The sequence below is a fragment of the Aquarana catesbeiana genome, linkage group LG07, assembly GCF_042186555.1.
Source record: "Aquarana catesbeiana isolate 2022-GZ linkage group LG07, ASM4218655v1, whole genome shotgun sequence".
Lineage (NCBI taxonomy): Eukaryota > Metazoa > Chordata > Amphibia > Anura > Ranidae > Aquarana > Aquarana catesbeiana.
In genome coordinates, this window is record NC_133330.1 from 259050798 (window position 1) to 259077919 (window position 27122).

At 43.3% G+C, this 27122-nt stretch overlaps 1 protein-coding gene across 2 annotated transcripts in view; it reads right to left on the reverse strand.

Annotated features, from left to right (window-relative positions):
• Positions 1–5379: 5379 nt before the first annotated feature.
• LOC141103548 (dimethylaniline monooxygenase [N-oxide-forming] 2-like) overlaps positions 5380–27122 on the reverse strand; it is a 77056-nt gene continuing 55313 nt past the window's right edge. The window contains exons 4-8 of one of the 2 annotated variants that reach the window (XM_073593248.1): positions 25204–25346; positions 15175–15374; positions 13172–13524; positions 10527–10599; positions 5380–6650 (exon numbers count right to left, since the gene is read on the reverse strand). In XM_073593248.1, coding sequence (XP_073449349.1) covers positions 6305–6650; positions 10527–10599; positions 13172–13524; positions 15175–15374; positions 25204–25346 — 1115 coding nt within the window. In that variant the 3' untranslated portion in view covers positions 5380–6304. The remainder of the gene's footprint in view (positions 6651–10526; positions 10600–13171; positions 13525–15174; positions 15375–25203; positions 25347–27122) is intronic. The other variant, XM_073593247.1, reaches the window with a different exon arrangement.

Here is a 27122-nt window from a genome sequence, read left to right on the forward strand (position 1 = left end):
AGCTGGTGTGCTTGGGGGACAGGAGCCACACTGGGGCAGAGGTTCTGTCAGCTCTGCAGGGGCAGGTTCAGAGGTGGTTGACGCCACGACAACTTAAGGCAGGAATGGTGGTTTGTGACAATGGCACCAACCTCCTCTCTGCCCTCCGACAGGGACAATTGACCCATGTGCCCTGTTTGGCTCACGTCACGTCACGTCCTTGGTGGTGCAGCGGTTCTTGGGCAGGTACCCAGGCTTACAGGATGTCCTGAGGCAGGCCAGGAAAGTCTGTGTGCATTTCCGCCGGTCATATAATGCCAGTGCTCGGCTGACGGACCTCCAAAAGGAGTTTAACCTGCCCAAGAACCACCTAATCTGTGACATGCCCACGAGGTGGAACTCAACGTTGGCCATGCTGCAGTGGCTGCACACTTAGCAGAGGGCCATCAATGAGTACCTCTGCGACTATGGCACCAGGACAGGGTCAGGGGAGCTTGTTTTTTTTTCCCCACGCCATGATCAGGGATGCATGCACTGTCCTGTCATGATTTGAGGAGGCCACGAGGATGGTGAGCAGTGACAGTGCATGCATCAGTGACACTGTCCCCCTTGTCCACCTGTTGGAGCACACGCTGCGTGGAATAATGGACAGGGCACTTGAGGCAGAACAGAGGCAGGACGAGGAGGACTTCCTTAGCTCTCAAGGCCCCCTTTTCCCAGACAGTGTTCCTGCGTGCCCGCCGATCACACAGGAAGAGGAGGAGGAGGAGGAGGAGGAGGAAGATTGTGTCAGTATGGAGGTGGAGCCTGGCACTCAGCATCAGCAGCAGTCTTTAAGGGATCAGTCCCAAGAAACACATGGACTTGTACGTGGCTGGGAGGAGGTGGCTGCGGACCATGTCGTCCTTAGTGACCCAGAGGACTCCGGACCGAATGCCTCAGCAAACCTACGTTGCATGGCCTCCCTGATCCTGCAAAGCCTGCGTAAGGATCCTCGTATTCGTGGTATCAAGGAGAAGGACCAATACTGGCTGGCAACCCTCCTTGATCCACGTTACAAGGGTAAGGTTGCGGACCTTATCTTGCCATCGCAGAGGGAGCAGAGGATGAAACATCTTCGGGAGGCCTTGCAGAAAGGTCTGTGCAACGCGTTCCCAGAGACTGGGAGGTTACAAACTCCTGTTTCTGGACAACGTGTTGCTGAGGCTTCGGTCAGTCAAAGAAGGAGCGGTGGAGAAGGTGGCCGTCTGACCGATGCGTTCAAACAATTTTTTGGTCCGCAGCCCCAAGGTATGATCGGTTCCAGCAACCATCGCCAGCGTCTGTTTTACATGGTGCAGGAATACCTAGGGGCAAGATCTGACTTGGACACCTTTCCCACCGAAAATCCTCTGGGTTACTGGGTCTTGAGGATGGATCACTGGCCAGAGCTTGCACAGTATGCAATTGAGCTACTGGCCTGTCCTGCATCCAGCGTTCTTTCAGAACGCACATTCAGTGCTGCTGGAGGCTTTGTAACCGATCACAGGGTGCGTCTGTCCACCAACTCGGTCGATCGACTGACCTTCATAAAAATGAATCAGTCTTGGATCACCACCAGCTACCAAGCACCTGATGCTGATGTAACCGAATAATTTTTTTTGAAATCTCAGATCCCTTCAAAGACTGCCTATGCTGATGCTGAGTGACTATCCCTGAGTAATTATCCTCTTCCTCCTCAATCATCACGCTGATAGCTTGTAAGAACATTTTTGGTTCTGGGCACCACCACCAGTGCCTAAGGCCCAATTTTTCAGCCCCTGTTTAACAGGGGCGTGTAATTACAATTTTTGATGAAATACTTTGTAGCAGGGCTCATTTCTGCGTTCCAACTAGAGTATCTGTGAGAGGTTGCAGTGTTGTGTAATTTTTCAGCCCCTGTTCAACAGGGGCATGTAATTACAATTCTTGATCTAATATTTCACAGCAGGGCCCATTTCTGCACCCACCAAGAGCGAGTGAGGACTTATAGTGTTGTGGCACCACCACCACCAAAGGCCCAATTTTTCTCCCCTTGTTCAACAGGGGCATGTAATTACAATTCTTGATCTAATATTTCACAGCAGGGCCCTGTGAGGGCTTACAGTGTTGTGGCCACAACAACACCTAAGGCCCAAATTTCTGCTGAGTATATAGGGCAGACCCCTACTTTCAAATATCTAACTTACAAACGACTCCTACTTGCAAACGGAAGGAGACAACAGGAAGTGAGATGAAATCTACCCCTAGGAAGGGAAATTCTCTCCTGTAAGAGTTAATATGGGAAAAACATTTCTCCTTTCCACTGATGCTTTCCAATCCTTGTTCCACAAAAAAACCCAATTTTTCAAAAAACATTTGTCATTGGGACAAAAAGTGAGGTGAAATCTTCTGAAGAGGAGGAAAGACAGCAAAACAAATGTCACAGGGGTGATAACCCTTCCCTATGTTTTCCAAAAAGCTTAAAAAAGATTTTTTGGCTGGAGCTATACACGTTAAAAATGTACCCGTTAAAAATTACAAACAGATTCTACTTAACAACAAACCTACAGTCCCTGTCTTGTTTGCACCGCCTGTATACTGCTGTTCAGAGTATATAGGGCCTGGTGGCCCCACACCTTTCCTTATTTTAATTTGGGTGCGGGGTTCCCCTTAATATCCATACAAGACCCAAAGGGCCTGGTAATGGTCTGGGGGATACCCATGCTGTTTGTCTCACTGATTTTCATCCATATTGCCAGGACCTGACATTACATTAAACCCGCAAGCAGTTTTAAATGAGATTTTTTCCTTTAAAAATGACATTTTGTGCAGGGACTGTTCTAAACACGGGAAACACGTGCCACTTTACAGGCATACTGTAGACACACCCCAGGTACGATATTTAAAGGAATATTTCACTTTTTTTTTTTTTACTTTAAGCATCATTAAAATCACTGCTCCCGAAAAAACGGCCGTTTTTAAAAGTTTTTTTTGCATCGATACAAGTCCCCTGGGGTCGGACCCGGGTCCCCAAACCCTTTTTAGGACAATATCATGCAAATTAGCCTTTAAAATGAGCAGTTTTGATTTCGAACGTTCGAGTCCCATAGACGTCAATGGGGTTCTAATGTTCGTGCGAATTCGCAGGTTCTGGTGCGAACCGAACCGGGGGGTGTTCGGCTCATCCGTACTCCTGGAGCAGAGGGGCAGGTGAAGCTATCGGTATGCATAGTCCAGTCAAAATTCCTCATCAAGGACACAGGGCTGTTGGAAGGTCGATGAGTGTTACCACAGTGGGGCTGGAGGTGCCAAGGGCTGGAAGTGCCAAATTGTCTGTGAGGGAACTCTGCTAGTACACGGTCACTAGCGGAGTCTTCATCAAACACACGATGGATGATGGGGAGTCCTGAATCAGGAAAGAGACTGTGGGGATCTGTGTCAAGTTAATGCAGCCTGCGGGCTCATGATTTGCAAGTTGGGCTGGCTGGGAACAGTAGTCCATATTTCCTAGAAGATATGCTTTTAACCCACTAGGCCTCCGGGGAGAGGTTCTGCAGGCCTCAGGCCTAGTGGCAGCGAGCAACCAGAGCCACAGGAGGGAGGCTTATTCAGAGTAGGCCCCAACTATTCAATAGAAGAGAATGTGTCATATTTCAAGTAGTAACTTCAAGTTTGTGCAGGAGGAACCAAGTGTACAGGAGGAAACAAGTTATGGACAGGAGGTGAATGGAATTTAAGACCATCATTTGGACATGGTCCCAAGTGATGTCTCCCTCAAACACACGATGATTGGTAGAGAACTCTTAGAGACAGTAGTCTACGGGGGTTGAGCTGCAGGAGGAGCAACAGTCTGCATGGAGATGCAGGAGGAAACTAATACTAAATCCTATATGCACATTAGATCTTCTGGCTCTAACTTTATTCAAAGTGTACTCAAATCCTCACAAAAGACTGTTCATTGTGTCTGGAAAGGATGTATGAAGTCTGGCAGTGGGGTGATTTGGTGGATTGTTTGTTACTAGCTGGAACACCATGGCTACAATAGGAAGAGAAATGTATTACTGTGCTGTTTCTCCTTTTATTGTCCAGGGAAAGAGGGTTGCATAATGTTGGCCATCAGACTGCCGACATCTGGTGACAGAATCTGGCAGGATCACCATGCTACATTTACACACAACAATATGAAAACACAGAAATACACTTTAAGGTCAGTATTAAATGATATTCAAAAATTTTATTATCATCATATTTTAAAATTGGATTTATAAGTAAATATATTCTTAACACTAATGCAGCGTACACACGATCGGACATTCCGACAACAAAATCCTGGATTTATTTCCGACGGATGTTGGCTCAAACTTGTCTTGCATACACACGGTCGCACAAATGTTGTTGGAAATTCCGAACGTCAAGAACGCGGTGATGTACAACGCGTACGATGAGCCGAGAAAAATTATGTTCAATAGCCAGTGCGGCTCTTCTGCTTGATTCCGAGCATGCGTGGAACTTTGTGCGTCGGAATTGTGTACACACGATCGGAATTTCCGACAACGGATTTTGTTGTCGGAAAATTTGGGAACCAGCTCTCAAATCTTTGTTGTCGGAAATTCGGACAACAAATGTCCGATGGAGCCTACACACGGTGGGAATTTCCAACAACCAGCTCACATCGAACATTTGTTGTCGGAAATTCCGACCGTGTGTACGCGGCATAAGGTTCTCCTTAAAGGAGTTGTAAACCCTCAAGCTTTTTCACCTTAATGCATTCTATGCATTAAGGTGAAAAACCTCCTACCTTCTGTGATGCAGCATCCCCCCTTACTTACCTGAGCCTGGTCTTTCCAGTGATGGGGACGAGCACACTAGCTCCAGCTGGTGTCTCGGGTTCTGATTGGATAGATTGATAACAGTGGAGCCATTGGTTCCTGCTGCTGTCAATCAAATCCAAATGACGCGGGGGCGAGGCCGAGTCCTACTGTCTGTGTAAATGGACAGCAGGATAAGCGCTTCTCCGTCGGGGTACTTGATGCGGGAAGGAGCCAGGAGCGCCGCTGGGGGACCACAGAAGAGGAGGATCGGGTTTTAGACCAGCTAGAAAACAGCCATAGTAAATTAGAACACTTGCAGAATTGAGCGATAGTGAATTGTGGGGAAATTTATTTTATTATTATTCTTTATAATTATTTATTTATTATATTATAATTTATGATTTTGTGTTTCAAACTTCATCATACCCGGGATATCTCCTAGATTCTTGTTTGGACAGATTTAAGTGTGTTATTGCTAAGAATTACAGGCCTACAATATAAAACGCCAAAGTTCTATGCAAATAATTGCAGAGCTTTGAGACACAAAAATCTGACTTAATCATACCGCCAGGGAGGTTAAGCAAATCAGGTTTATTTTAATACAGTTTAATACAGTAGAATTTGTAAACTAATTGTACAAAATATGGACAACACATGGTACAAAAAGTTCACTCAATCTTGCATAGCTTGACATTATTAGAAAGCCTTAGTGGTAAATACAGTTAAGCATATTTGCATTTTGGCATTATGTGTGCATTGATTTAAAATGGATGGAATTGTTTTGCCATATTCAAATATAAATTTGAATGGAACTCATGTCTGTGCATAAACATTTAGCACTTACAGCGCTTTCAGCACCTGGGCGTCGGCGGTAAAGCAGCGTTATTTTTACTGCCGTTTTACTGTAGTTTTAGCGGCGCTATTCGGCCTATTGTCACTAAAGTGCAACAACTTTATCTTAAAAAAATTAGGTATAGAATGTTTTAATGATATCATCTCAACAATCCTGTAACTGGTGAAATGATCATGTGGAGCCAATCAAGTCCATTACTAACAGATTTCTGATCTAGGAAGAAACCAATGAAAAAAGGAGAGTGGTATAATATGGACTCCTCTTTCCCTCTGGTATATTCCGAGGAACCCCATCACTATCAGTATGAGGAAGAGGACAAACATGACACAAAATTTGAAAAGAAAAAAAAATCTGAAAAAAAGTCAGATTACAAAATATACACATAAGTTGCACATGCTAAACAAAACATTTAATTAAAATATCCTGTATGTATTCTATAGTGCTATTAGCAATATAATTGTTTGGCAGTCAAAATAAAAATGACTGACAGCTAAATGCAAACTCCTGGGGGCTTGCTTTAATAACTATTTCTGTTTTACAGGACTTAAAGGATTGAAAGATTTGCTTAAGAATCAGAATGAAAACAATAATATACAATATGCTATCAATCAGACATAAAAGTGGCAAGAGATTAAAAAATAGTACAACAATAATAATCCTTTTATTTTGTGTACATAGCCAAAGCTAAGAACAGAGCAAGAATACACAGTGCCCCCAGGCCATAAACTATTGACAATGATTCCTTTTCATGGGTCCCAACCACACGGGTCCTAGTAGGTTTTAGTACCCGATCAAATGTAGTCATAATTTGCTTCCTGGCCATTGGCCATTTCCCTGGTCCTCTCAAGCGGTACTGTGCTGACGTGCATGGTCCAAAGAACATTTTTAAAGCTAGAACAGGATCTGTCACAAGCAGTCCTAGAATATTAGGCTTACAGCCTATTTCTTTGGCTATTTCATCCAGATATTCAATGTAATCCAGCGAAAGACTATAGTCTTTACCAAACCTGTAATAAGCAAAAATTTACAAGATCACAAATTATATATTCATTTCACAGAATATTTCGGACAAAGTGAGCACAATACAACTTTTTGGTAAACTTGAATTTGTGAATAGCAGGGCAATCATATACATACAGTGCCTTGAAAAAGTATTCATACCCCTTGAAATTTTCCACATTTTGTCATGTTACAACCAAAACTGTAAATGTATTTTATTGGGGTTTTATGTGATAGACCAACACTAAGTGGCACATAATTGTGAAGTGGAAGGAAAATGATACATGTTTTTCAGATTTTTTTACAAATAAATATGTGAAAAGTGTGGCGTGCATTTGTATTCAGCCCCCCTGAGTCAATACTTTGTAGAACCACCTTTCAGTGCAATTACAGCTGCAAGTCTTTTTGGGGATGTCTCTACCAGCTTTGCACATCTAAAGAGTGACATTTTTTGCCCATTCATCTTTGCAAATGGAGATGGAGAGCTTCTGTGTATAGCAATTTTCAAGTCTTGCCACAGATTCTCAATTGGATTTAGGTCTGGACTTTGACTGGGCCATTCTAGCACATGAATATGCTTTGATCTAAACCATTATATTGTAGCTCTGGCTGTATGTTTAGGGTCATTGTCCTGCTTGAAGGTGAACCTCCGCCCCAGTCTCATGTCTTTTGCAGGCTCTAATGCCACGTACACACGAGCGGAATGTCCGACAGAAGCTTTTCATCGTATATACCGATCGTGTGTAGGCCTCATCGGACTTTTCTTTTCTAAAAATCTGACGGACCTAGAAATGGAACATGTTCTAAATCTTTCCGAAGGACTCAATTCCTATCGGGAAAACCGATCATCTGTATGTTGGTCCGACGGACCAAAAAAGACGCATGCTCTGAAGCAAGTACGAGACGGAAGCTATAGGCTACTGGCTATTGAACTTCCTTTTTCTAGTCCCGTCGTAAGTGTTGTACGCTTTCTGGACGGTCGGACTTTGGGTTGACTGTGTGTAGCAATATAAAAGAAAAGATATCCAGCGCTAATCCAAGAGGACACAGATAAAAAACTGCAAGCAGACACTAAAGGCTAATTCAAAAACAAAACCATAGATAAGCATAAATAAATAAAGTGCTGCGCAATTTCAGAGTCCAAATAACATATAGCATAAGATCACAGTAGTGCAGGTGTGGATGCAGCTAGGAGCCAATATGGTGCAGGTGACACACATAAGAAAACGGTCTATAATAGGTGCCAGTGATCCCTCCACCTAAATAGGATGGCCTCTCACCTCAACGACTCGACCTGAAACAGGTCACAGAGCGAGAGTCAGTAACAGCTGACAAACCAATCCAGGCAAACCGCTCCAGGATCCGTCCCAGTCAGTGTTAAAAGTGGCGTATGGAAAGAGATAAGAAGGCAATCTAGTGATCTCTGTATAACAGCTTTTATTTAGAATAAGAAAATAATGTATTGCACTTACATCAAGAGACACTCAGATCCGAGTGTCGGCAAACAGGCATGTAGGATAACAAACAAACAAGATGGCCGCGGGTGACGTCACTGCCATCTCGTTTTTTATCCTACATGCCTGTTTCAGGTCGAGTCGTTGAGGTGAGAGGCCATCCTATTTAGGTGGAGGGATCACTGGCACCTATTAGAGACCGTTTTCTTATGTGTGTCACCTGCACCATATTGGCTCCTAGCTGCAGCCACACCTGCACTACTGTGATCTTATGCTATATGTTAACTTGGACTCTGAAATTGCGCAGCACTTTATTTATTTATATTGACCGTGTATAGGCAAGACCGCTTGAATGGAATGAAGTTCCGTTGGATAATCCGAGTTTATTACGATGGCTAAACCAGTTGTGTGTACACGGAATTACATGTTTTCTTCTAAGATTGCCCTGTATTTGGCTCCATCCATCTTTCCATCAACTCTGACCAGCTTCCCGTTACCTCCTCCTGTAGAAAAGCATCCCCACAACATGATACTTGGTAGGTTTGCAGTTGTGCCATACTCTTTCCATTTTAGGATGATGGATTGAACAGTGCTCCGTGAGATGTTCAAAGCTTGGGATATTTTTTTATAACCTAACCCTGTTTTAAACGTATCCACAACTTTATCCCTGACTTGTCTGGTGTGTTCCTTGGCCTTCATGATGCTGTTTGTTCTCTAACAAACCTTTGAGGGCTTCACAGAACAGCTATATTTATACTAAGATAAAATTACACACAGGTGGACTCTATTTACCAATTAGGTGACTTCTGAAGGTAGTTGGTTTCACTAGATTTTAGTTAGGGGTATCAGAGTAAAGGGGGCTGAAAACAAATGCACGTCACACTTTTCAGATATTTATTTGTAAAAATATTTGAAAACCATTTATTATTTTCCTTTCACGTCACAATAATGTGCCACTTTGTGATGGACTATCACATTAAAAATGTCAAAGTGTATGAAGACTTTTTCAAGGCACTGTAGGCCTGTCATTATCTAAGACAATGAAATGTTTGCATAGACACAACATTGCTTACAGATCACAGTGAGGTTCATTTACTAAGACTGGGACATTCAAAATCGGCGCAGCTCTGCGTAGAAACCAATCAGCTTTGAGGTGTTTTGGTCAAAGTTTAATTGAACAAACTGAAGTTAGAAGCTGATTGGCTTGCCACATGGCTGCATCCACCCTCCTCTCCCCTCCACCTGGTTGCTCCCACCCTGCCCTTCCCTCCACCTGGCTGCTCCCACCCTGTTCTCCCATCCACCTGGCTGCTCCCACCCTGTCCTCCCCTCCACCTGGCTGCTCCCACCCTGTCTTCCCCTCCACCTGGCTGCTCCCACCCTGTCATCCCCTCCACTTAGCTGCATCCACCTTGTCCTCCCCTCCACCTGGCTGCTCCCACCCTGTCCTCCCCTCCACCTGGCTGCTCCCACCCTGTCCTCCCTCCACCTGGCTGCTCCCACTCTGTCCTCCCTTCCACCTGGCTGCTCTCTCTCTGTGCTCCCCTCCACCTGGCTGTATCCACTCTGTCCCCCATGTGCCCCCCTAAATATGAAAGCTGGAGATGCCACTGTCTCCCTGCATTTCTGCATCTGAAAGAAGACTGCCATTACTGTGCAGGCATGGGCAGCAGAGAGATGACATCATCTCTCACTGCCCGCCCTCACTCTGGGACAACAGGGACACTGTCACTGGCCACTGGCAAGTGACAATCCGCATCTGGTGGCAGGCGACGATGGCAAGTGACAAGCTGCATCTGGTGACAGGCGACGTAACAAGTGACAATCCCCATCTGGTTGCAGGTGACGGTGGCAAGTGACATGCTCAGGGCTCCCAATGATTCTGCATTATGGTGAGTTGTACTATTTCATTATACATTACAATGTAATAATAGAAATAATGCGCTTCAATCATCCTGACATCATAACAACCACGGTGCCATGATTATTGAAGCGTCAACACCAGCCATTGCCCCGACAAATCGCCCGCAAAAATTTTGGCAGTGCCCCTCCTAAGATTAGACTCTGGATCCACTCCTGCACCCACATACCTTTTCCAAGGGTCTTTTGCTGGACTAATTACTTTATGGATCCTTCTTCTTATCTCTGGAGGCAGTGGGACGTTCTTACTCCTGAACTGAACAACTCTCACATAATGATGAGAGAGCATTGTTCAGTGCAATAATTTTAATAGCCCAATCTGAGGGTTGTTGCTTTCCCAAGCAATGGGTCCAAGACAGTTTGTGGTTTAAAGAAAGTGGGTTAAATGAAGCTGACCATGATTCAAGAAGATTGAGGACATCTAGTGGCAGAAGGATTTACTCTGGGGACATCTGAATATGAAGACAGGCATTGCAACAAAAGTTCCTATTTAAAAAAAAGGATGTATACCTTTTCAAACTGACTTTCTGTGATAGTTCAATGTCCTTCTGGATTCCATCTTGTGACGGCAATTTGCACAAACCTAAAAATTATTAACATTAACAACATAAAACATTTCAAAACATTAGGACATAAATTACATTCTCCATTATTTGTTGTAGTCTTTAATCGTTGTTTTCTAATATAGATGTATCTTGCATTAGGGCTTGTTCACACCACTGCACTGCAGTAACACTAGTTATACGCGTTGGTGCAATTCAATACCATTCATTCTGAATGTATTCCTAACACACTTGTGTTGTACTACAGTGTAGCCAGTGACACTAATGTGCATTGAAGTGCGCCGATCTGCCAGAAATTCCCCATATCAGATTTTTGGTCTGTTGTGATGTGTTATAAAGCCCATTCAAATGAATGAGCTGCCCTAACACAACAGTTCAATGCTTAGCGCAAAGCAGTGGATTGGGATGATGAGGCATACGTCACCTTTACTAGCCACCTTTCAAGGATGCCTAATGTGTGCGCACTGGTACTTTGATGCCCCCAGAAACATAAGTGCAGAAATATTTGATCTTAACAGGTCGTCACTATTTGGCAAGGGTGAGCTAGGAATGGGGAAGTAATCAATGTAAGTAGCCAATTATCATTGTAGTAGAAAATCAAAGCCAATAATCTCAAATCAGCAAGATCAAAGATTAAAGGTTTAGGCAAATGGGGTCTAGAGCAGTGATCATCAACCCTGTCCTCAGGGCCCGCTAACAGGCTAGGTTTGCAAGATAACTGAAATACATCACAGGTGATATAATTTGCTGCTCAGTGATTGCAGTATTCTAGTCTGCATCTCCCCAAGGTAATACATAAAACCTGGCCTGTTAGTGGGCCCTGAGGACAGGGTTGATGACCACTGGTCTAGAGGGCAGAGAAAAAACAGGATTCAAACAAGCAAGGAGATTAAGGAAAATATACAGGAACGTGGAGACCCAAGAATACCTAGAAAACTCTGAGGACATAATAAAGCCTGGTACAAACTATTTGTTTTTTTCCGTTCAACCCAGCGGGTTAATAAAAAAAAAAAAACGTCAGCAGCTACACTAACTACGCAAATTTAGTCCAGCGATCTCCCACTGAGCTGTTGTGTTCTGACAGGGGGACAAGCCCCCCGCTAGAAAACTCTGATCAGCACTCTCTGCCATTGGCTGAGAGCACTGATTAGGAGTCAGTGGGCTGCTGGTTTTCCAGCATGCACATCCGACAGAAGCCGGCTTCTGTCGGACAGACCGACATACACACAGTTCAAATGTCAGACTTTTTTTTAACCGGCAAATGTCTCCCGACATTTGGCCCGTGTGTACCCGGGTTAAGGATTGCATAACAGTCTAAAACAGAATTACAGGAAAACAGGAGGACACACACACCCTGGTGACAGCAATTTGAGTGCTGCAACAGGAAACTATAGCATAGACTCTGGTGACCTTTTAGGAAAGTATGGACCAATAAAGATGCGATTAAGTGACCACCTAAATAATAAATGACAAGTGGGTTTCAGAAGGGAAAAACAAAAATGGTACGTGCAGTTATATAAAAATAAGCTTACAAAGCAGTGTACCAAGACTTTAATACCATTTGTGAAAATACTGGTCTATAACCTACCAACCTATAGCATTGTCATCACCTAATAACTTAATTAATGATGTTTCCACTCACTTGGAGCAGACAGCTATGATTGGAACATGGTAGTCAGTAATACTTTACCTCATTCACTAAGCTCTGTAAAAAGTTATTTTGCAAAGTGCAACTTCACTTGCAAACTGAAACGATTATTTGCCTTTTGTAAATCATCCCCTATATGTGCAGTGAAAGAAAAAGCCTGGAAGTAGAGTACATGGTCATACGTATGTGCAGGACATACAGACCTGGGAGAAAAACTAACATTAATGCTGTGTACACAAGATCGGGATTTTCCAACAACAAATGTTCGATGGGAGCTTGTTGTCGGAAATTCCGACTGTGTGTAGGCTCCATCGGACATTGTTTGTCGGAACCTCCGACAACAAAAATTTAACAGGTGGTTCTAAAATTTTCCAACAACAAAATCCATTGTCGGAAATTCTGATCGTGTGCACACAGTTCCAACGCACAAAATTCCACGCATGCTCGGAATCAAGCAGAAGAGCCGCATTGGCTATTGAACTTAATTTTTCTCAGCTCTTTGTATGTGTTGTACGTCACCGCGTTCTTGACGTTCGGAATTTCCGACAACATTTGTGTGACCGTGTGTATGCAAGACAAGTTTGAGCCAACATCCGTCGGAAATAAATCCAGGATTTTGTTGTCGGAATGTCCAATCGTGTGTACACAGCATAACAGTAATCTTGTATGCATAAAAATGTAGGTGCTGGTTTTGGCCCAGAGCACTTGAAATCTTTACCCAATTAGGAAGTACCCAGAAATACAAGCATATCAGTACTATCTACTAAAGGTGTTCTTTCATTTTTGTTGCTTGTTCATAGATCAGGACCTTCATGAAGCACAAAATGATATTTCTACAAAAGGTTAAATGTTTAGTTTGTTGTATGCATTACCTATACCTAAAAGTGAAAATCATGGGGACAGACCTGGCTTAGTACTTTTTCAACACATTTATACAGTCTTACCTTTGAAGACTCTTGTTATCCATCTAGCCTGCATTTCTGAAACTGTCATGATTCCACCAATAGGCTGAATAAGACCAATGACACCCAGTGTGGCCTTTTCCAAGTTTTTAGGGAAGACACTTTTGTACAAATGTACTTTGTCATCAACCTTTATAATGGATTCATCAAGGAATGGAAATGAGTAGTTATATCCCGTAGCAAAGACAACAACATCAATGTTTTCCTCAATGCTCCCATCATCGAATATCGCAGACGTTTCAGTGAACTCTGTCAGCATGGGCTTTACCACCACATATCCACAGATGATACGACTCGGCAGTTCATCATTAACAAAAGGTTCTTTAAAGTGATTACTTTGAAAAAATGCAACCAATAGATGATTAGTAAAAAAATCAAAAGAGATGAGACACTTTTTTTTTCTGCAGTTCAGGACCCCCATGAACACTCATCACAATTAAGTCACCTATCGCTTTGTAATCTGACCAAAATGAATCATTGATTTTCATAGCTAGAAATACTTTGCTGTACTGTGGGCCATAAAACTAACCACAGGGAAATAAAATATATTCAACAGGGCGATTACCAAGTTCTGTTGGTTCTAAAGGCGAGACATTCTTACATTAAAGCATTCTCTGCATTAAGGGTAAAAATGTCACAGTAAGTGCATCACCCCCTTAGCTCCCCTAATACCCATCACTGCTCTTGCTCCCTTTTCACACAGGCACAGAGGCAGCAGTGGAAGCCGTTGTCTCCTGATTCTGTCAATCAAATCCTGTAAGGAGGGACTGATGCCAAGCTATGCTGTTTGTGTCTATAGATGCACACACTGCTCAGCTCAGCACATGGGGGCCATATACACTCAGATTCCAGTTGTAGAAACAGAACTATATTGAAATAGAAGTTTAGTAATGACCAACAAGCCTGGGGGTGGGAGAGACCGGGCACACTCACAGGATGTACAGCAATGAATAGTAGCAATAGATCTGAGGTGTACTGACAGTGTCTGTCTTGAGGGGCGGAATGTGGCCTGGCCGGTCCATACCCAGGTGGGGAGGCTTCTAGGATGGATAGCGTGTCCCTGCACTTTCCCTACTCATTCAGAACCTCTACTTGATGCTAAGCACTGCCCCTGACAGATGGGGGACCTCTAGGACACCGCTAACGGAAATGCACGCCAAAGCCAGGGTCTTAAATAGACTCTGCCTGACCCAAGATGGCCACCAAAGTCACATGGGATGCCAGCATCCAATTGGATGCTGCCTCTTTGTGATCAAGGAGACCCTGGAGCAGTGATGGCTAACCTTGGCACCCCAGATGTTTTGGAACTACATTTCCCATGATGCTCAACTACTCTGCAGAGTGCATGGCCATCATGGGAAATATAGTTCCAAAACATCTGGGGTGCCAAGGTTCGCTATCACTGCCCTAGAGGATCTAAGTTCCTCTCAACTTCCTCCTTCACCTCCTTTGTCACTGCGGATGAGCGCCACCTGCAGTGGAGAAAATAGACTGCAGCTGCCTGCAGCCTACATTACATGTGAATTTCACATCTGCATGTAAAATATTTTGTGCACACTCCTGTTTTGCTATGTTAATATGTAAGGAAAATGTATAAGATATCTTTGTTTTGCATTAATACTTTTCTTTTCATGTCTATGCTTAGGTTTCCTTGCTGACTCAAACAGGCAAAAGCACTGAGAAATATAAAATAATAAAATTGTCCATAGAAATCTGTAATATAAATCAAATATAGTTTCAGGGCCTTAAAGTGGTATTAAACCCCAAACCAAAAATGTAATATATTGCAGCTTACCAAGCCTTAAATATGGCAGCTACATTCGTTTTTCTTTTTGTTTAGGTAAAAAGAAAGCCTAAAAAAGAAAACAAATTCAGCCATCACATTTAAGAATTGGTAAGCTACAATATAATAAATGTTTGCTTTTGGGTTCAATATTGCTTTAATAAATCAACCAGTAAAATAAACATAACTAGCAAAATGATACCTGTCTCTAAGCTGAAGACCATAGTGAGCATGGTTAAACCATTCATTGATTTTCTTCTCAGTCATCCATAAAGCAGTAGAAGTTGGCAGTTTATTCCTCAACAGAGTCTGAAACCGTGTGTCATAACAGATATCCCATGGATAACCTTGATCAAATACACGGCTCATAACCCAGCAGCCTCTCCGAGTGCTAAGATATACCTGCAAAGAGTAAAATACTGATATCTACGGTTTTAGATTATTTTATACCAAATCTACTTGTGTCCTAAAATGACCATCATGTGCAAAAAGAAAACAGATAGACTTTATGTTAAAGGGAATTCCGCCGGAAAAAAAATTAAAAGTCATCAGCTACAAATACTGCAGCTGCAGACTTTTAAAATAAGGACTCTTACCTGTCCAGGGCGCCCACAATGTCCTCACCCGAAGCCGACCCATCCCTCGGCTCTGGGTGTAGGCGCCAACATCTTCAGTAAGGGAATCAGGAAGTGAAGCCTTGCGGCTTCACAGCCTGGTTCCCTACTGCGCATGCGCAAGTTGTGCTGTGTGTTCTGACTGGTCCCTGCTGTCTTCTGGGACCTGTGTGTCTCCCAGAAGACAGCGGGGGATGGAGGAGGGGCCGGACAGGACGTAAATCGCTACGGATTCTGCAGCAACCTTTCCCCAGAAGTGGGAGCAAATACCTGTATTAGACATGTATCTGCTCCCCCCCTGAAAGGTGCCAAATGTGACAACAGAGGGGGGGGGGGGGGGGACCGGATAAGCGGAAGTTCCATTTTTGGGTGGAACTCCGTTTTGAGATATTTCAGGGACATGAACAAATAAGTGAAGGAGAGTGTACACTTAATGACTCATATTTTAAACAAAATCTTTCCTCGATATTTCCAGGCTTGCAATACTAGGAAAAGATATTCTTATAGAGTGTGATATGGGTTTTGTACTCTCTGCACTGGTAAAACCATTACTTTCTGAGAGAAAATCATTCACTAACAAATCTTAGTCGGCCGGCTTCTGTTCCTTACATTTCAAGATTTAACATTCCTGACACTGGTTTTGGAGATATTTGTTTCCTGGGTCCAACTCCTGTATAGTGCCTCCGTGGCCTCCATTAGAGAGGGGGGTAGGATTTCACAGTCATTTAGTCTAGGTAGGGGGACTAGACAGGGGTACCCTCTATCCCCATTACTCTTTGCCCTCGCTATTGAGCCCCTGGCAGCTATAGTACGGGAGAATGATAGGAATGTTGGTTTTGATTATGGAGAGCTCTGTGAAAAAATAACCCTTTATGCAGATGATATGTTTTTCTGGGGGACACAGATACTTCCCTTAGAGAGGTTATGGAGGTAATAAATACTTTCGGATCATATTCAGGTTTAACGATCAACTGGGCCAACTCTGCTCATCTTCCTATTGACGTAGAAGTCTCCCCGACTTTATCCACATTCTGTCCTGTTCCTGTAGTCCAAATGTTCAAATAATTGGGCATACATATCTCACCTACCATAACAGATTACTGCACACTTAAAGCGGTTGTATACCAGCTGAAATTTTTTTTTCTTTTACCCCTGTAAAGCAAAAGGCATAATGAGCTAGTATGCACCGCATACTAGCTCATTATGAAATACTTACCTTAGAACGAGGCATCGGTATCTTACCTGGTCCACGCCGAGGTAGCTGACATGTTGCCTCGGCGTGTCTTCCGGGTATCGCGGTTCCAGCGCTGTGAGTGGCTGGAGCCGCAATGTCATCACTCCTGTGCATGCGCGCGGGAGATTTCTTTCCCGGCAAGGTCTGGCAGTTGCCGGGCCTTCAGCCGAGAATCCCCTGTGCGCATGCGCTGCTGCAGTCAGCGGCTCATAGCAAGGGGAATATCTCCTAAACTGTACAGGCTTAGGAGATATTTTTTTTACCTACAGGTAAGCCTTATTATAGGCTTACCTGTAGGTAAAAGTTAAAAAAAAGACTATACAACCGCTTTAACATTGTCCCTATTCTACATAGGTTCAAAGCTAAGATTACCATTTGGAATAAATTGTGGCTTTCTCTGATAGGGAGAGCTAATCTTATCAAGATGATCCTTATGCCCCAGCTTCTTTACTTACTGCATGATTCCCCAGTAGTGATCCCCCTCTATATTTTTCGGCTAGTCAACACTATTTTTCGTGCTCTGCTTTGGAAAGATAAGTCCCTGAGAATTAAATTGGAGCAGCTTCAGCGACCTAAAGACCGGGGTGGAGTTGCACTTCCTAACCCGTGGTTGTATTATTTGGCATCCCAAATGCAGCACCTCATTGGGGCCTTCACGAATGGACCAAATTCCACTAGCTCATTATCCTCATCTGCACACTCCATCATGAGACACCATATGAAAGTTCAGGACATACCCGGGGGCTTGGAAGCCCCCTGCTTTGCTTCCTCATATAGGCTTTATCCTACTTACTCTTTGATCCAAAAAATCTGGTCCAAGGTACGTTCCTTGCAGGGTGTTATGGGTTTTATGGAGTATAGTCCACTCTGGGGAAATTCTGCATATGACGAATTGATTACGTTGCCCTGCGCAGGGATGTGGAAGAGATCGGGTATCACTCATTTAAGGCGGGTCTTTCAGAATGGCAATTTTTGCTCAATCGAAGATCTGCAATCCACCTTCCACCTCCCCCCCAGGATGCAATTTTACTACTTGAAACGCCGACATGCTGCTCACGCTCAGGCCACTGATTGGACTCTATCCCCTACACCCGTGTATAGGTACAGTCAGGTCCATAAATATAGAGACATCAACACAATTCTAATCTTTTTGGCTCTATACACCACCACAATGGATTTGAAATGAAATGAACAAGATGTGCTTTAACTGCAGACTTTCAGCTTTAATTTGAGGGTTTTTTTCATCCAAATCAGGTGTAGGAATTACAACAGTTTGTATATGTGCCTCCCACTTTTTAAAGGACCAAAGGTAATGGGACAGATTAACAATCATCCATCAAACTTTCACTTTTTAATATTTGTTTGCAAATTCTTTGCAGTCAATTACAGCCTGAAGTCTGGAACGCATAGACATCACCAGACGTTGGGTTCCATCCCTGGTGATGCTCTGCCAGGCCTCTACTGCAACTGTCTTCAGTTCCTGCTTGTTCTTGGGGCATTTTCCCTTCAGTTTTGTCTTCAGCAAGTGAAATGCATGCTCAATCAGATTCAGGTCAGGTGATTGACTTGGCCATTGCATAACATTCCACTTCTTTCCCTTCAAAAACTCTTTGGTTGCTTTCGCAGTATGCTTTGGGTCATTGTCCACCTGCACTGTGAAGCGCCGTCCAATGAGTTCTGAAGCATTTTGCTGAATATGAGCAGATAATATTACCCGAAACACTTCAGAATTCATCCTGCTGCTTTTGTCAGCAGTCACATCATCAATAAATACAAGAGAACCAGTTCCATTGGCAGCCATACATGCCCACCCCATGACACTACCACCACCATGCTTTACTGATGAGGTGGTAGCTCTAACGAGCAGGGCCCTCTGATCCCTCCTGTATTGATTTGTATTGTAAGTGTACTGTCTGCCCCATGTTGTAAAGCGCTGCACAAACTGTTGACGCTATATAAATCCTGTATAATAATAATAATAATCATGAGCAGTTCCTTCTCCATACTCTTCTCTTCCCATCACCCTGGTACAAGTTGATCTTGATCTCATCTGTCCATAGGATGTTGTTGTGAAGGCTTTTTTAGATGTTGTTTGGCAAACTCTAATCTGGCCTTCCTGTTTGTGAGGCTCACCAATGGTTTACATCTTGTGGTGAACCCTCTGTATTCACTCTGGTGAAGTCTTCTCTTTATTGTTGACTTTGACACACATACACCTACCTCCTGGAGAGTGTTCTTGATCTGGCCAACTATTGAGAAGTGTGTTTTCTTCACCAGGGAAAGAATTCTTCGGTCATCCACCACAGTTGTTTTCCGTGGTCTTCCGGGTCTTTTGGTGTTGCTGAGCTCACTGGTGCGTTCTTTCTTTTTAAGGATGTTCCAAACAGTTGATTTGGCCACACCTAATGTTTTTGCTATCTCTCTGATGGGTTTGTTTTGTTTTTCCAGCCTAATGATGGCTTGCTTCACTGATAGTGACAGCTCTTTGGATCTCATATTGCGAGTTGACAGCGACAGATTGCAAATGCAAATAGCACACTTGAAATGAACTCTGGACCTTTTATCTGCTCCTTGTAAATGGGATAATGAGGGAATAACACACACCTGGCCATGGAACAGCTGAGCAGCCAATTGTCCCATTACTTTTGGCCCCTTAAAAAGTGGGAGGCACATATACAAACTGTTGTAATACCTACACCGTTCACCTGATTTGGATGTAAATACACTGTAATTAAAGCTGAAAGTCTGCAGTTAAAGCACATCTTGTTCGTTTCATTTCAAATCCATTGTGGTAGTGTATAGAGCCAAAAAGATTAGAATTGTGTCGATGTCCCAATATTTATGGACCTGACTGTATATTCATTCTTTGGTGGACACAAAGTGTTTTATATCAGACTGTTATGGTATGCTACTACCCTCCTATTTGGAAGGTTACCCATGTAATGCCAAAAACAAGTGGGAGCAAGATGTGGGCCCCTTGGTGGATGAGCTCTGGGACAACGCCCTAGACCAGTGATGGCGAACCTTGGCACCCCAGATGTTTTGGAACTACATTTCCCATGATGCTCATGCACTCTGCAGTGTAGTTGAGCATAATGGGAAATGTAGTTCCAAAACATCTGGGGTGCCAAGGTTCGCTATCACTGCCCTAGACTCTGTCCTGCATATCTCTCCTAATGCTGCCCAGAGACTCTCACAACTTGATATTGTGCTTCAAGCTTATTGTGCTCCTTTATGGCTGCATGGGTATTCTACAAAACCCACTCTGTGCTAGGTGTACCACTGTGACTGGGGACCTTATCCATCTACTGTGGAGATGCCCCAAGCTGCATCACTACTAGGCAGCTTTGATAAACACTATAAATTTGGTATTTCACATTACAGTTCCTCTTGAACCTACCAGGTGTGTTTTGTTGAAATCTGCAAGGACCCCCACCCACAAAGAATAGATCCTTAAAGTGGGGTTCCACCCAGGGGGTCCATTCAAAAAACAAAAAATTAAAAGTCAGCAGCTACAAATACTGCAGCTGCTGACTTTTAATTGGACACTTATCTCTCCCAGGGTCCAGCGATGCGGGGGATCGAAGCCCCGCTCGTCCCCCCCCTCCGCTCGTTGGCGCCGACATTTCAACTGTGGGCGCCGGGCTGTGGCTTCACAGCCTGGCACCCAATGCGCATGCGCGAGCGGCGCCACACGCCGTGATTGGCCGCTCAATCACCTGGGACCTGTAATGGGTCCCAGATGATTGACAGGAGGGAGGGAGCAGAGCCGAGCCCTTCCTATGCCGAGGGGGAAGTGATGTCACCAGCCCAGGCAAAGGAAGAGGCAGACTACGAGGGACCACCTAGCAACAGACATTTAGAGGTAAGTGAAAAAAAAAATATCCACATTTTTTTGGGGTTTTTTTTTAGAATTTTTTAGGTATTTTTGTTTTTTTGGGTGGAACCCCACTTTAATATGGGTTATACCCCCCAACTGCAAAAAATAATTTTCCAGCACAGAGGGAGGACTAAATTCAACAGGTTATGGGGTGACTGGTTCGCAGTGCCAGGACTTGCCCCTGGTGAGTTGGTGCCAGATAGGATCCTGGGCTAATTTTTATTTTATTATGTTCCAAGAGGTATCTTTCACTCTTTGCAACAAGTTTCCATCTATTTTTCTTCTTTCTACGTGTTATATGGATGTGCCTATTGTGTGGGTATGGGTTTGGGGAGAGCTTATTGTATTGTAGTTGTAATGCACTTGACTCACTTGGAATCTTATTGTTGATATGAAGTTTGGTTGTACATGCTTTGTTTGCTTTTTAAAGCTTAATAAACATTATCTCCGATTTAAAAAAAAAAACATTGACATTCCTTATGGCACTAGCATTAGTAAATAGATAGCAAAATATATGATATTTACTTGTTTAAACATTTTTTTTTTTTTTTTTTTTTACATTTCTTCAGTTACTTCCTGGTTTCTTTCTTCAGGAGGGGAGGAGGGGCTTTCTCAGCTAAGCACAACCTCCTGCCTGCATGTCTGACCTAATGGCAAATGGATTCCAGGAAGTAAATGCTACATGAATCCTCTGCCCTTACTCAAGATGGCCACAGCCATAGCTGCTAGGGGGTGTTTTTCAAAGTGATTTTTCAAAAATATAAAACATGGAGATATGGATGGATGGGGAGTTTGCTCTAAACTATTAATAATGAATTAACCACTCAACTGCGTTAATTTAACTGTCAATTAAATAAATAAAATTGATGTCCTTTTTTTCCCCACAAATAGCTCTTTCTTTTGGTGGTATTTGATCACCTCTGCGGTCTTTATTTTTTGCTCTTTAAACAAAAAAAGACCGACAAAAAAAAACAAAACATTTTTTACTTTCTGCTATAAAACATATCTAATAAAAAAATGTAAAAAAAATCTAAATTTCTTCATAAATTTAGCCAATATGTATTCTGCTACATATTTTTGGTAAAAAAAATCCCAATAAGCATATATTATTTGGTTTGCGCAAAAGTTATAGCGTCTACAAACTATGGGATATACAGTGCCTTAAAAAGTATTCATACCCCTTGACATTTTCAACATTTTGTCATGTTACAACCAAAACCGTAAATGTATTTTATTGGGATTTTATGTGATAGACCAATACAAAGTGGTACATAATTGTGAAGTGGAAGGAAAATGATAAATGATTTTCCAAATTGTACAAATATGTGAAAAGTGTGGCGTGCATTTGTATTCAGTTCCCTTTACTCTTAGACCCCTTTCACACTGGGGCGGTGCAGGCGTCGGCGGTAAAGCGGCGCTATATTTAGCGGCGCTTTACCATCGTTTTAGCGGCGGTATTCGGCCGCTAGCAGGGCGGTTATAACCCCCCGCTAGCGGCCGAAAAAGGGTTAAAACCGCCTGCAAAGCATGGCTGCAGCAGCACTATGCCGGCGGTATAGCCGCGCTGCCCCAGTGATTTCAATGGGCAGGAGCGGTGAAGGAGCGGTGTATACACTGCTCCTTCACCACTCCAAAGATGCTGCTAGCAGGATTTTTCTCAGCATCCTGCCAGCGCACCGCTCCAGTGTGAAAGCCCTCGGGGCTTTCACATTGGAGAGACTGCAGCGGTTGTTTCAGGGCGCTTTGCAATCGCTATTTTTAGCGTGTAGTGCTTGCAAAGCGCCCCAGTGTGAAAGGGGTCTAATACCCCTAACTAAAATCTAGTGGGACCAATTGCCTTTAGGAGTCACCTAATTAGTAAATAGAGTCCACCTGTGTGTAATTTAAACTCAGTATAACTATGAGTCGTGCACGCCACAAATCTGGCCTTTATGGAAGAGTGGCAATCTTAAGCCCCATACAATCTTAAGCCCCATACACACTATTAGATTATTGGGCAGATTTTTGTCTTCAGAATCACCAAAACCATATAATATGAGGTCAAACCTCAATTTCAATTTGTATGCAATCAGACAGGCTCTTGCACTACATGGTTAGGGTAAATCTGAAGGCAAAAATCTGCAGAAAATCGAATAGTGTGTATGGGGTCTTAGAAGAAAACCTGTTAGAGTCTGCAAAAGACTTGAGACTGGGGCGGAGGTTTACCTTCAAGCAGGACAACAACCCTAAAGATACAGCCAGAGCTATAATGGAATGGTTTAGATCAAAGCGTATTCATGTGTTAGAATGGCCAGGTCAAAGTCCAGACCTAAATCCAATTGAGAATCTGTGGCAAGACTTGAAAATTGCTGTTCAGACGCTCTCCATCCAATCTGACAGAGCGTGAGCTCTTTTGCAAAGAAGAATGGGCAAAAATGTCACTCTATAGGATGTGCAAAGCTGGTAGACACATACCCAAAAAGACTTACAATTGTAAGTGAAGCGAAAGGTGGTTCTACAAAGTATTGACTCAGGGGGCTGAATACAAATGCACACCACACTTCACATATTTCTTAGGAAAAAATTTGAAAACCATTTATCATTTTCCTTCCACTTCACAATTATGTGCCACTTTGTCTTGGTCTAGCACATAAAATCCCAATAAAATACATTTACATTTTTGGTTGTAACATGACAAAATATGGAAAATTTCAAGGGGTGTGAATACTTTTTCAAGGCGCTGTGTTTATGGAATTTGTATTTATTTTTTACTAGTAATGGCAGTGATCTGTGACTTATAGTGGGACTGCAATATTGCGGCGCACAAATTGGACACTAGGATACTTTTGGCACTTTTTGGGGACCAGTGACATTAATACAGTGATCAGTGCTAAAAATATGCACTGTCACTGAACTAATGAAACTGGCTGGGAATGGGTTAACATCAGGGGCAATCAAAGGGTTAACTGTGTGCCTAACAATGTTTTTTCTCACTGTGGGGGAGGTGTTTTTACTATGGGAAGGCAGTGATCCATGTTCCTGCTTTGCAGGAACACAGGATCAATGCCTTACCTACTGACAGAATGGCAATCTGCCTTGTTTACAGAGGCAGATCACTGTTCTGGCTCTCTGCCTAATAAACGGCGGGTGCCAGCGGACATCGAGTTTGTGGTACCCGCAGATCACCTCCTGCTGTGTCCAATAGAAGCATGCGTGCCCAAGACCCAAAAGTGCAGAATTAGGTACTAAGTACATGATTCTGCACAGGAGAGCCGCCTTGCCACCGTATATATGTACAGTATACAGTCAGCAAGCGGTTAACATTTTTTTTTGGTTTGTGGTGCTCAGATGCAGTGTAGTTCCACTTAAAAAAAAATAGATGGACAGGGAGTGGGTTGAGGGCTAGTAATTTTTTTTCCATAACTGGAGTTCAGCTACATGCACACAGATGTTTACAGGCATAAAATATGCCTATTGTAAAATTCATAGCGTTTTCCCAAAGTGTTGCAGGTGGGAAGTACAGACAACCATAGAAGTGGATGGCTACATCAGTGCCGGGACAAGGTCATCTAGAGCCCAGGGTGAAAATGGCAAGTTGCGCCCCCCTCCCCCCCAAGATGTATGATAATTATGTGTCAGCAAATCCCCCCCCAGAAAAAGTAAAAATCAAGCACTAATCTGCAAGCTTACTCCCTAACCGTAAATTCCCCCTCCTCCCAATACAAATCCGCCTCCTACTGAAATCCCCTAGCACAAATCTTTGCACCCCAGCTCAAATCCTCTCATTCTCCATATGCCCCCAGGACAAATCCACTCCCCAACCCCGAAAAAAAATTCCCCCTCCTAGTACAAATCCTCTACCCCTCAAATTTCCCCTCTGAGCACAAATCCTCTCCCCCCACCCCAGCGCAAATTCTGCCCAATCCCCCATCGTAGCACAAATCTCCCCCAAATTTCCCCTCCTAGCACAAATACCCCCAATCATCCCCTTCCCCCCACCATATTACCTTTTCTAGCACATCTCCCCAAATTTCCACTCCTAGAACAATTCTTATCCCGTGCCGCCCCTAAATTCCCCCTCCCAACACAAATCCCCCCCCCAACCTTCTTGTGGTGCACCTCCACCTTGCATGATACCACAGTGCCCAGGGCACTTTCCCCTCCTGCCCACCCCTTGTCCTGGCCTTGAGCTACATGCCCCTATACTTGTGTAAATGCCAATGCCCCTGTGTGTCAGTGTTTCCTGTGCATGCACAAGATATTTTCCATATGCAGAAGTTTCTCATTTACATGAGTACAGGGGCATAGAGCGATTGACTTCTATGGTCGGCTGTATGCCCCACGTACAGTCCTGGGAAAATGGTGAGAATTTTATGTTAGGCAAGTGTTATGCTTGCAAATGTCCATGTGCAAGAGGCCTTATGTATATACAAGGTTCGTGAAAGAAACTAATGCAAACAACAAATACAAGTATAACATTTTTGACTTTATTTCATTTGATTCATAGAAAATATTTGATCCTACCTGAGATGCAGTACGACTAAGCTCCACAGCTATATCTGCTCCTGAATTTCCCAATCCTACAACAAGAATCCGTTTTCCTTTAAAACCGTTGGATGTTTTATACTCTCTACTGTGGAAGTATTTTCCTTTAAATGTATTTATTCCTACAAGATAAACAACTTGACAATGTTAACTTAAAACCAAATATTTGTCTATTAAATCTGGCAAATGACAAGGGGGAGATTTATTAAAACTGATGCACTCAGAATCTGGTGCAGCTGTGCATAGTAACCAATCAGCTTCTAACTTCAGCTTGTTCAATTAAGCTTTCACAATAGAAGCTGATTGGTTTCTATACACAGCTGCACCAGATTCTATGTGCACAAAATTTAGTATGTGTTTTTGCTTTTTTTTTATGTCTTTTGTAGTGACTCACTATGGGGGTCTATGTATTAAATGTTCGTTGTGTGGATGTGACAAACATTCACACGATCAGACTGAAAATTGATGTGGCTCCTATATCATCAGTACCATCTAATACAAACGTTGCACAGAGGAAAATTGTCTTAAGCCTCGTACACACTATCAGATTTTCCGCTGGGAATTGTGTGTTAACAGACTGTTGGCCTAAAATCCGACCGTTTTAAGCCAATTGTTGGAGATTTTCCACGGAAAAATGTTGGATGGCAGGCTTAGAAATTTTCCGTTGTCTGTTGTCAGATGTTCCGAGCGTGTGTACACAAGTCCGTCAGACAAAAGTCCAAAGTACAAACACGCATGCTCGGAATCAATGCTCACCAAACACAACATTAGCATCAGGTGCCCAAAGGGTGGCACTAAAGAGCTGAAGAACCACATAGTACGTCACTACGTTCGTGTTTGTTGGCCGACAGTTGTGTGCCGTTTGTATGCAAGACAAGTTCCTGGCGAACGCCCTGTGGACAAAAGTCTGACGTTTTGTCTGCGGAAAATTCGATCATGTGTACGAGGCTTTAGACTAGGGTTGCCACCTCATCCCTTTAAACCCGAACACATATGAATTACACAGGTTCTGAGACTAATTTAGTGCAGATAAGGCACCAAGTGAGTTTAATTACCACCTTAATCAGCCACAGAACTTGTGTAATCAATATGTGTTCAGGTTTAAAGGGATGAGGTGGCAACTCTACTTTAGACATGATGTCATCACACAAATTGCAGGCGTGAGTCCGGCATTGTGGAACAGCCTGGTCTGATTTATGACATAGTAGGCGAGCAGGAATTGCAACTATATATATGTGCACTTTATGTTGGAATCAAAGTTTTTAAACTACTACACTATCACTTGCATTCGTCACCTCTTTTTTGATTGCCGGCCATTAATGGCATTGATGGAGGAGCCGTGGTCCTGAGTGCCTATTGGTAGTGCATATTTAAAACGCTGTTCACTGTTTTTAACTACTTCAGCCCCTGAAGGATTTGCCCCCTTAAACCAGGCCATTTTTTGCAATATGTCACTGCATCCCTTTAACTGACAATTGCGCGGTCGTGCGACGCTATACCCAAACAAAACTCTTTTTACCCACAAATAGAGCTTTCTTTTGGTGGTATTTGATCACCTCTGCGTTTTTTATGTTTTACTGGGAACAGTAGATCTCTGTCATGTCATCTGGCACAACAGGGAATCGCCTTGTTTACATAGACAGTTCCCCGTTCTGCCTCTCCTCACTGTGATTGCGGGTCCCGCGCGAGTGCCCGCTATCCTTCTTGCACAGACCGATGTACAGGTACGTCGGTTCGAGCAGGAGAGCCGACCTGCCGCAATATATCTGCGTAAGCTGGTCGCCAAGTGGTTAAACCAAATTGTTCACATCATCTGTGATCTCACTAATCACATGGTGTTGTCACTTATGTTGGAATATATTGCTACGCTGGATGGTGGATGATCACATTTAAAGTTT